This window comes from Electrophorus electricus, chromosome 7 (genome assembly GCF_041902795.1).
Source record: "Electrophorus electricus isolate QZ-2024a chromosome 7, ASM4190279v1, whole genome shotgun sequence".
NCBI classification, from domain to species: Eukaryota; Metazoa; Chordata; class Actinopteri; order Gymnotiformes; family Gymnotidae; genus Electrophorus; species Electrophorus electricus.
The window spans coordinates 29,960,368-29,972,500 of NC_137503.1; the positions used below are offsets into that span (position 1 = coordinate 29,960,368).

The 12,133-nt window shown below is 40.3% G+C and overlaps 1 protein-coding gene across 5 annotated transcripts in view; it reads left to right on the forward strand.

Moving 5' to 3' along the window:
* kcnh5a (potassium voltage-gated channel, subfamily H (eag-related), member 5a) overlaps nt 1-12,133 on the forward strand; it is a 63,838-nt gene that overhangs the window by 21,858 nt on the left and 29,847 nt on the right. For all 5 annotated transcript variants that reach the window (XM_027002962.3, XM_081717676.1, XM_081717673.1 and 2 more), the window contains one exon: nt 2,254-2,683. In XM_027002962.3, coding sequence (XP_026858763.2) covers nt 2,254-2,683 — 430 coding nt within the window. The remainder of the gene's footprint in view (nt 1-2,253; nt 2,684-12,133) is intronic.

The following is a 12,133-nucleotide window of genomic DNA, read 5'->3' on the forward strand; positions in this document are numbered from 1 at the left end:
TGTCTCTGTTGGCCATACAGTGACTGACTTGCAGAGTTAATGGCAATCCTGTGCTAGCATAAAAAGCCCCTTGGGTTATTGTGTCTGAGCACTACGAACACATCTATTTTTACTTTCCCTTCTTCTGTGTTGGTGTCTTGGGGAAATTGCTCCTTTCAAGAATATAAAGCATGTTTGAGAAATAACCCTCATGATTATGTGATGGCTGAAGAAAAAAGCTGAGGACATGCAAATTAGCAATATGAGGTGCACATTGCTGCAGTATTTATACACAGCTCTAGACTGCCAGTCTGCTACTCGCTAATGTTGTTGAAGATGCAAAAATTAGCCTTCAGTAGAGTAGAGCCTTCAAATATGCTTCTCTGAAAAGACTGAATGTGTGTACATGAACTCTGCTATTCCATTTTATCAGTGAGATCATATACAGTTCTGTTTGGAGGAATTTAGGGATTTCATTAGTTAGAAGCCTCCATTTATTAATTTGGAAAACTACTTTTTTTTTTTTTTAAAGCTGCCCTCTGCCTTCATCTTAAACAAAGCTTTGACTTCATCAATAAATACAGAACAGGGTCTTGGGATCTGTAAATAAAATACTGTTGCAGGGTTTTGTTTAAAGAGTTCGGAATCTTAAAAAAAAAAAAACCTGTTTTCATGGTGCAGAGGCTGTAAAGTGATGTTTTTGTTTTGTTTGAGGAGCCATTGTTCTAGTGTGTGGGTGTACCTGAAAAAGAGCATTCTGTTTTTCTCTCACCATAAGCCAGGAACACTAAAATATCTTTCCCCTCACACCACCCTCACTCACAATGGTCCAGACATTTCCGATGGTTGCTTTAGAGCTTATATTTAGACTTTGGTAACTTCTATCCTATCATATCTGTATCTTACACAATGGTCCTCTTGCAAGAACACTTTTCACATTCTTTTCTTAAATTTCTTAGTGTCATAAAATCAATTTGTACAACTGTGATCATCAGATTCACCAAATTGTTGTTAATGAATCTTAAAATGGCTGTTTGTACAAGAGCATACATTAAATAGAATTATGAATCTGGATATTTAAATGCATTAAAGGCTAAGTGCCCTACCATATTTGTCTGAAAAAAATTGGTATTTACAGATAATAATATAATAAACTTGTTTCCAAAGATCAGTAAACAAAAATGTATCACATCATTAGATGAATTAAGAGCTGGCAAAACCAAGCAATGAGCAACATTACTCAAGTTATTAATGCTGTACCTTAACGTTCATAAATAAAATATGCTTTCATATGAAATCAGATTAAAAAAAAAAAGGCTTTCCAAACAAGGTGGTTGTGACTAAAATAGGAGGAGGTCAGGAAGAAAGACACACAAGAGAATATTTGTCATGACAGGTGAAGTTGCACTTTTAGCCATTTTAACAGACGATGTCCCTGGACAGTGACTGTCAGTGTTGAGAGTTACATGATGTAAGAAAATTGAAAAAGGCTAATTTGTCACTATCTATAAAGTCAGTGGGCATTGTGAGCATGGTCTCACTGTAGCCTCTGAGGCCTTAGCCGATCAGATGGATGGCTAATACTGAGATGTAGATTGACATGGCAGAATGCTGAATATAATCACAAACATATATAATGTTCATTTTTATATTCAAATTAATTATTTTTTGCTTTGGATTGTTTTTTTCTTAGGGGAAAAGCTGTTCATAACTTGTGTGAAAGGTCTTGACTACCAGTGAATTTCGTTTGTGCCTAATGGAAAATTCTGTATACAGGCAAGTTGGTGTACGTGGCAAGTCCTCTAAAACCACTTGTATGAGGAATGTGTTTGACCCACCAACTGGCTGTGTTCTCCTTTTCAGAAGATCTGTATTTCCTCATATTTGGCAAGGGACGATTTGTGATGACAAGAGCAACTCCAGATACCCATAGCTTCTTGTCCTCTCCTTCTCTGACATGAAAGCAGTTAGATCAAAGTGACTATAGGCATGTGGAGCTATAGCATTCCTCAAACTAGAATTATTCATAGGAGAACACTCTCAAGAAGATAGCTTCTTAAATGCACTAGTCTACACCCATTCTGCTTCTCACAATATGAAGTCTGTTTTAGATTCTGTGTGGATATGAATGAAGGGCCATTTATCTTATAGTCTCTCGCAAATTATTGTATCATTCCGATCTTACAGAGACTCTATGATGTGTACTTTTGTGTTTTATGTCAGGAGACTCAGCAGCTCTTTATCCGCCATACTGGCTGTTTCTCTGTTTACCAGGGCCTCAGCAGCCTGTTCAGCTCGCTGAAGGTGGTGCGCCTGCTACGTCTGGGCCGCGTGGCTCGCAAACTGGACCACTATTTGGAGTATGGAGCTGCCGTCCTCGTCCTGCTCGTCTGTGTCTTTGGCTTGGTGGCTCATTGGCTGGCCTGCATCTGGTACAGCATCGGCGATTACGAGGTCATTGATGAAGCCACCAACACCATCAAGACAGACAGCTGGCTCTACCAGCTGGCTACCAGCATCGGCAGACCATACCGGTACAATGCCAGTGGTTCAGGCCAATGGGAAGGGGGTCCCAGCAAGGACACACTCTACATCTCCTCACTCTACTTCACCATGACCAGCCTCACCACCATCGGCTTCGGCAACATCGCCCCTACCACGGATGGGGAGAAGATCTTCTCTGTGGCCATGATGATGGTGGGCTGTAAGTGTTCTTCAGTACTTTGTTTTACTGCTTTTATGCTCTGTCCAGACTTAGGAAGACAATACTGGTAAAAGTAGAGAATTCATGGGTGAGTGAATGGTTCTTCAAAAACAGTAAATATTCGCAATGGTACAGCAAAGTCAAAGTCCCATAAAGTGTAAAGGCATGTGCAGTTTTTACAGCTCACACTGTAACACCAATCCTAGCTCTCAGCATCCTAGTTCCAGCTCCCCAGTATATCTTCTTGGAGGGTCTGAGCAGTCTAAGGGCCTTGAAATAGTTCTGCCTCGGCTTCAGGGTTTTCTGTAACATCAGCCCTTCTGATCCCTGCACAGTCCTTAAGCCACACTGGCTATAACTGTCCAACAGGCCATGACTAAATTGTGCAAGAAGTGTTTAGGTTGGAATGGTAAGAGACAGCAGCTCCAGCGGGCTCACACCTGGTTGGCTGAGTGAGGGAGTGGGGAACTCATTGGAGCCCACATGGCTGAAACAGGGCTAAAACAGGGCTAAAACAGGGCAAAGCTGGTGGCTGATAAGGTTACCTTCAGATAGGCTGGGCTCAGGCTGGCTAACACTGCTTTGGTTGAGTGCTGATTTCAGAAGAAGCAGAGTGTAGTGGCTGGAGTGAGGTAGGGCAGGATCCAACAACTCTTGTTGTTGAAGAGGCCTTAGACCAGGCTGAATTCATATTATTCACATTATTTATATTATTATTAATTTTATTCATATAAATTCAAATATTCAAAGTATTATTTTAAATACAGTTGTAATCAATTTGTCAGAGCATTAGCCAGCATTTTTTAAAAATCATGGCTAAACAAACATGCCTTTTCTATGATTTTTATGTTTGGCTAGTTCTACGGAGTTCGAGTACAGAAAGGACTGTTGGTTATCTCTGCGGGTTGGTTTTTTTATGTTAAAGGTTTAAGGTTTATTAGCGTGACTTTGAAGAGAAACAATGAGTAGTGCTATTACTTTTTTCAATAAGTAATGCATAATAAGAAAATAAGAAAACCTATTATTCTATTTATTAATTTTTATTAATTAGACCAACCTTAGTTGGAAATAAAGCCTTATATAACCTGTGCTGGTTTAAACTTTGGCAGTGTACATTGTTAGGAGTGATTTGATTGAAATAGTTGAATGGAGGTATGCCAGGAGATTATGATAATTTGACATGCTTAATCAGGTAGAACCATGCTCTTATGTGGAAGATCAGATCATGATTTACTTCAGGTTTAGTGTAAAGTGTTTGGATTGGCTGTCAATCCAACCACTCATCATTGATGAGCCATAAGATGAACCTATTTGTGTTAATCGTAAATCTGTGCACACTATATGGGGGATTTGTAAGTCAATGACTGGTACCATTGTGATTGAAAAGAGGTGAAAAATTGGAGTTGAATTCATCACAAAGGTAAGACATTGCACTAATCTCTGCCCTGCTTTTCTGTAATAGGGCTATGATAGCTCTCTGCCCTCTATCTGTCTTTTTCTCTGAGTCTGTTTTCCTTGAAAGTGCTTTTTATTCCATAAGTGTGAGGTCTGCAGGGTTCAGTGTGTGTACACATGCAAACGTGCCTGTGTTTAAATAGAAGTGCTACTGGGTTCAATGAGACCCTTCTTAAGGTAATTAATAAACCATGCACATACATTACAGAACCAAGTCCACATCTTACTGTGACCACACACACTGCATAGTCAAGGTGTGTGGAACATATTAACCATAGGAGGACCCTCAGGCAGGACCCAGCATGTCCCTTGGGGGGGGGGCAGAACTCCCTTACAGCACAATGGCAGACCAGAACTGAATTATATTTTAATGCTAGCCAGTGAATCAGGAGGATGGCGTGTCTTGAATATGGAAAGCTGTGCTCTGGTTCTCTGAGGGGCTACTTTTGAGTGACCACTTCCTTTCTGCTCCAACCACTGTTGTACACATCCCTGCCCTGGTCCACAGCACCAGAGCTGCCAGTGAAGACCAAGAGTTGTTTAGGTGCCATTAGGATAGTCTTTTAGGCTGACTACTGTGCAGTCAATGCCTTCTGCCACAGGTTCTTTTCACAGAACCTGCCTCTAGCTATGATTCAGTCCTCTCTCTGGAGATGAGGTTGTAAGAGAAGACATTCACTTGGCTACAATGAACCTATAATTAACAGGAAGTAGAGGTCCATGTTTTGAAGAAGCACATCACATACTGGTATCACAACCCGTTACAGACACATATACCAGTACAACCTCAGCGTGTCAACAACAGAACACATGCAGCTGCTCATCTCTCTTTGGTTTCACAAAGTGCTTTGGCTGATATCTTTAAAAGATACCACTCCCCCCCCATAAAGGAAGCTATATGCAGGAATAGTTATGCTATTAGCTGTATGCTATTAGCTTGGCCAAATAATATAGCTAATATTGGGGAATGCTCATCTGCATATATTAGTTCAAAAGCCAAGCTATCTTTTTAGTGCAGTCAGTAACCATTCATGGCTAGATGGTTTGTCTGATATCGCTTCTGTGGGTGTAAGATGGTGTCAGGTGCCGTTACCTGAAAATACATGTGTTCTGTTACTCAAACCCCCTCCCCCCTCCACAGTCTTGGAAATTTGTTAAGTATATTTCACATCACTGATCCACATGGTGGAACATTGTGCAAGTCCTTATGCAGATTCTTGCTGTTGTTCTGTTTTTTTTTTGTTTTTTTGTTTTTTTTAACCTTCCATCTTTCTTTAGATTCTTTTCATCCCTTTTCATTCTTATTTACCTTTATGTTCTCTCTGGGTGACCCTCCCTCAGTCAGAACCGACTTTTTATGCACCATCCCCCATCTCAATCCTATTCTCCTCCCTCCCTTTCCTATTCCACCGAGTTAAGCTGTATTCCTACTGATTGGGCCTCGCCGCTACAGCCTGGACCGTAACTGTAGTGTTGAAAGTGCCCATCAAGCCATCCCCACTGTCTCTCTGTTTCTACTGCTTCCTACAAGAGTGCCCTGCAGGCTGACCAATGGCCAGCAACAGGGGATGTGATTGGCTATGAGCTACACTTCTGATTACCATAATTGGACACTGTAGTTGTGCTTAAGAGTTAGGTAGAAAAAAAGGATGGGTTGTTTAAAACTGGAGAGCTAAAAGTTATTGGAGTAATGAGTGGAATGATACTTTATTTTATGTGTCAGAGTGAATTTTTATTATCCAAGCAGTTGCTTTGGAGCGCATGTGATGTCTTTTGCTGTTTGCCCCTCTCAGTCAATAACTTGGTGGTGTTCATAAATAACAGGGAGAAGGGGCTTGTTAATTTGGTGCAGTACGGTGATGCAGTCCCTGTTTGTCCAGGGATTGATCTGCTGAGAGGAGCAGGGCATATTTGACTAATTACAGACCTCGCTCCACCTCTCCAGATGAGCTTGTTAACATCACTACCACTGCATTTAGATTAGGCCATGTGATGTAGGCTTAAGCCTCCAGGAGGACATTTTGTCTCACCTTCATGTCAGGCCGGAATCCTGTAGCTCCAGATGGACCAGACCTGGGATCAAACAGATCTAAAAAAAGCATAAACGCTCATGTGCTGTTCTTACAGGTAGACAAAGCCTTTCTAGAACACAGAAATAAGAACATTTAGATAACAATACAGCATAATCACACCTCTTGCTGCATAATTACCCAAGTGTTCTTCCTATTCTTCACATTTGATGATCATATGTTCTTACCTGCCAAGGAATTTGGGGTTTACACCTACACTAAAACCTTATCTGGCCACAATGTTGCTGTCATCAGCAGTAAAAAAAATTCCCATTTTATCTCAGGCCAGGTGTGGAAAGTAGATGGCACATATTATGCAATGTATCATTATATTCCCCGACTTCAAGTGGGTGGTAGAATTTGACTGTCAGAGGATTAAGAACCAGGGAGTCTACTGATCCCATGTATATAGTAGTATAACTAGGACATGCACACTGGTTATAAGTGATGGGCAGATCAACCCTCAAGTCTAAATTTGAAACAGAGACATTAAAAATAGTCAAGTTTCATACCTACCGCCAATATGGTCATATTTTTAGATTAGGAAAGCATGCATGTGTGATATTTTGCCTACCTTACACAGCCATATTTTGGCTCATGAACTGAAAATTAAAATCTAATTTCATGCATTGGCTAGATAAAGTCTAATGCTGTAGGACAAATTGCAGAACCTAAGATAATGCACATTGAACCCAGTGATAGACCCCTACTCACATATATTCTTTACTCAGTTTTTTACTCTTTGCAGGTGTTACTTTTTAAGCTTTTAGTGCTTCTGTTGATCTCAGCACTTGTTGTTGCAAAAGGCATTCAGTTAAACCTAAAAAATGAACAAAGCAATAAGATTTTACATTAGTGCAGTACTGTTACAGTATACTTGGGCCATTAATTAAAATGTAATATAGCTAGTAGGATATGTAACAATGCTCTTTCCTTATATAATAGAAAACATTGCATCAGTGTGCATAGAGTAATTATACACTGCTACTCAATATTTACATTGTAAGTAATTATATAATTATACTCCAACAGAGGTGGTTTAATGTCAAATGTTAACAAAAATTATTTTTGTATAAATCCATGTACATGCACAATGAGTGTTCCAGTATGCCTCTTGACTGAGAGTGTCTTTGAGTAAACTAGAGAGATCTGTGCAAGGTCAGTTTGATGATTTCAAGTAGCTTGGTGTAACAGCCCAAGTGCTGCAGGGCGCAGAGCAGGATGTTTATTGACTTACAACGCAGACAACGATGGCACTCACACATAACATGAACGACGAACATGAATACACATAAACAATGACCAACAATGATGCACACACCAACAGGGATTTAAATCCATACAGACACACAACACTAAACCCTGTGCAGGTGTGTGCTATCAAGGAAGGTTATAAACAAGACAACGTGAATTCCACTGCACGTGGTGGGCTGTACCACGTGACCAGTGGCAAGGGGAGCATTGCGTGACACTTGGTGTGTAAATAAGTTCTCAAGTCTTTTGCTTTATAGTAGGATCATTTCTGTATTTGACAGGCATGTTTACCCTCAATAATTATTCAGATCCAAGTTTTTACAATTACAATTACAAATTTCAATTACAGAAGTACTTTCTACACTTGAAGAAACAGTAGGGAACTGACAAATTTGTATCTACAGTATAGGCACATTGCACTGATAGACTGTGTAAAAGTGTGATTGGGTCTTTGGTGGATTTGTTCTTATCTTCCCTACTTTATTATGCAGTTTTCAGTACTCTGCAAGCGTGTCATGTTTTGGTCTGTTTTTCACTATTCCAAGCAAATCTCACATCTGTCAGTGGACAGTTGAAGACTTTGACTCTGTGTCCAAAGACATTTTTAAATGTACTGTAATACAATTCTGGCATTGTTCAAACAGAGTCCAGCATTCTTTTCTGGGGTGAATAGAGTCACTCTTTTAGCTGGGAGTACATGGAATCACTCTTTAGCTGGGAGTGACTGGGATCACTATTTTATCAGCCAGTATGTGGGATCACTCTTTAGCTGGGAATCAATGGGATCACTATCTTAGCTGGGAGTGACTGGGATCACTATTTTATCAGCCAGTATGTGGGATCACTCTTTAGCTGGGAATCAATAGGATCACTATCTTAGCTGGGAGTGATTTGACTCTCTTGACTTTGCATCCGTTGGGACGTTGCAGCCTATTATCTAACCTGACATACACATTTGCCTGCTGTCTGGGAAAAATTGCTGTGCTTCGATTTCCCCTTTGCTCCTGTTTCCTCTGGAGCGGCTCCCTGCTGTGTCCACAGAGGCCAGGGTCACTGGACTGCAGGAGTGCAAATCAGCCAGTAGCAACCAGGAGAAGTTCTCTGGGGGACAGAAGGCTCCAGAGATGCTGGGTCAGGGGATCCTTAGCCTCGAGGGCCATGTGCTGCACTGAGGCTCTTGCATCGATCTGCACTGTGCTGCGGAGTGACACTTCATGGGCTTTCTGAAGAGAGGAGGTTTGATTGGGGAATTACGGAGAGGGGGATGAAGCCTGAATCTTACTAGAGCAAAAAGGAAAGGGAGAGAGAGTGCAAAGCACTGCTCAGTGTGCTCTCGGCTCCACAGGGGACTTGGTATAAATAAATGATACAGCTCATTGCTCCATTATAACAGGAGTCTATTTAAATTATAGCCTCACATCAGGAGCTTTTCTGTACCTTGAATATTGTAATATCTAATATCATAATACTAATTCATACCCAACTAAATATTTTTTGCAAGCATATACACTACATAGAGCAATGTGACTTAATTTTCTCTGTGCAAACTTCCCAAAAGCACAATCAGAGCAGCCCAGTGAGCTCAAGCTTACACAGGTACAAAAGCCTGACTGAAGAAGCTTTAGTATTTCTCCCATTGCTTTGCTGTTAGGTTGATTGATCTAGTAGAATGGTTCTTTCAGAGGTTGTATAGCCTAATCTATGTTCAAAGGTCGAAACAGAGCCGTGTGATTAACTCTAATGACCATGCTTCTCCCACTTAAGTGCATTACAATGACTCATAATCCATTGACACATGACAACATCTCTGACTAACTACATAGAGACAATGTAGTCTGTAAATTGATCCCAGCATCTTTAAACCACTATACAACAACAATAACAAACCAAGCTTTGTACTATATTTTGTTGTTGCTCTATTCTTGGGTTTTGTTTACACTGTACATACAAGGTATTAACTTAGCTGCTCATTTGAAATATTTACTGTTTCAGTATTATTTTCATTATCATACAAACAATAGCTTTCTGACAGATTATAAGCATCAGCACCGGTCATATACTGATTTTATTGAAGTGAAAAAAAAGCAAACTTCTCAACCCCAGCCAATTGTACAATGGACTGTCTCCTTTTTTGTCTTTCTGCCAATAAAGTGTTGTTACTTAAAAGTGAGACTGGGTCCAGGGGGAGATGAGCACAGGAAAAAAGGCACAGAAGGACATGTGCAAAGAATCCCATGCCAGTAGAGAGAAGAGAAACTGAGCCATAAATGCCTGCAGGCTGTGTTGTAATTACTGTACTCAGGGATATTAGAGCAGACCTTTTCTGGAACAGAATGGACAGTCTCAGTCTCCTTCACTGGGCTGTATTCACAATAAGCAACAATAACCTTCGGGAGACTGGAGACAACTGTGGAATAAAGTTACATTAGCGTTGTCATGAGCCATTCAAAGCAACGTAAGGGAGCAGCTAGTTTCCATGGGTGAAGTTGTAAAGTACAAAGTTTAAGAGGTGTATTACATTTACAGATAAAGTACTTCACTAAGGGGTGAAATGGTGATAGGGGTGGTATAAATGTGAATGGGTATCAGCCCAAAGAGACATTTGTCCTCTGATCTGTAATAAAAATCTTTAATAGGTGTGCTGGACATTCCTATTATGATCAACACCTCCCTAGGTGTAGATTAACCAGCTGACTATGCCTTACTGACCCAGCACCGCCATTGCAGAACCAGTTGGGGGCGCAGGGGCTCACAAAGATTAAGGTTACACTTAAATTAAAACACATCTGGAGACAGCATGTGAGTCTAACTGCAGAGCCAAGGTGCACTTATATGTGTATGAATGTGTATTTATGTGACAAGAATGCATGTTTAACATGCTTTGTAGTGAAGCAAACACACAGTGACCCCACACAAAAGTTGTCTCTTTAAGGGAATCTCTCAGAGGGACTGCATTCTCTGTTCGTAAGAAATACTGCTGACTCTAGTTTGGTTGCCAGCAATGTAGTTTTTGTACTGCTTTGGTGTTGCACTACTCTCTCTCTGCTTCTGGATGAAGTTTGTGAGGGGTAGCACCTGAAGGATTATCCTTTCATGTTTTGTCTTGGCTCAATTAAATAAAAGTGATTGGTTTTTATAAAAGATTACCCATGCAGAAAAGCTAACACCAAATAGTGATGTTACCCTTAACTCATGTTACCTCATACTGTGTTATGTGTTAGTCAAACCCTTCAGAAACAAGTCATAACCAAAACATAATATATGGTCAACTGTTGAGATAAATAGAGAAAGCAGACAAGCTGGCACTGGACTTAGAGCACATGAGAAGATAGGTATTCTCATGTCACTGCATTCAGTGCTCCCAGTTAAAGAAAGGTCTGCATTTGCTCAGGGTTAGAGTGTGATCTCAATGCCCTCACAGTAGCCATTTAAGAGGATGCATGATAACCTTGTGGGTTTACTTTGCCCTGTTCCACAAGGAACAGCAGCACTTTTACTTTTACCTGCTTAATGCTAATTTATCTGGGCTCTTATCCTCTCCGAGCCATGCTATAGCCACAGCTGCAAAAGCTAGAGAATATCAACTCACAGTCGATCAGCATTTGGCCTGTGTGAATGTTGAGCGTTACCTTTAAACACTTCACTGCTACCTTTATTGACTGATGTCTGGAGGTCTGTTTGTCTGGCATATCCCATCAGGGCTTATTTAAACTATGGTACGTTATAGTTACACTGGACCTTTCTAGTTATTACATGCTGAGAGTCCTGTACCCTTTACAGAGTCCTGTGAGCTTTTTTCCTGAAGACCCAAAAAATTTATTCAGAAGTGACATACACTGTGTACACAATTATTTTTCAAGTTGTATTTTTGAGCATTCATTTTATTACAACTACAGTGCACTCGATCAATCCAAAATGTTAATAAACCTCAAACCCATATATTTATATATATACTTAAAAGTGAGGTTTTGGCTTTCTTAGCAGAATATCTATGTGTGCATTATTATTGGTCAACTATTAGTGTGCAGAATTATTATGCAACTAATTGAAAAACAAACATTTTCCTATCTCACTTGTTTATTTTCATCTGTTAAAGTGAGAATAATAAACAAACAACTCAAAATTTACAAATAAACATTTCTGACAAAAAAAAAAAAAAAAAAGAAAGAAATCAGTGACCAGTATAGCCCCCCTTCTTTTCAATAACAGTCATAAGTCTTCAATTCATGGAGTCTGTCAGTTTCTTAATCTGTTGATGATCAAGTTTTTGTGCAGCAGCAACCACAGCCTCCCAGACACTGTTCAGAGAGCTGCACTGTTTTCCTTCACCTGTACATCTCCCATTTAAGAAGGGCCCACAAGTTCTCAGTAGAGTTTAGGTCAGGTGAGGAAGGGGGCCATGCTATTATTCTTTCATCTTTAAGGCCTTCACTGGCTAGCCACGCAGTGGAGTAGTTTGATGCATGAGATGGAGCATTGTCCTGCATAAAAGTCATGGTTTTCTTGAAAGTTGCAGACTTTTTCCTGTACCACTGCTTGAAGAAAGTGTCTTCTGAAAACTGGCAGTAGGTTTGGGAGTTGATTTTGATTCCATCTTCAACCTGAAAGGATCCAACTAACTCATCTTTAATAATACCATCCCATAGCAGTACCCCACCTCCACCTTGCTGGC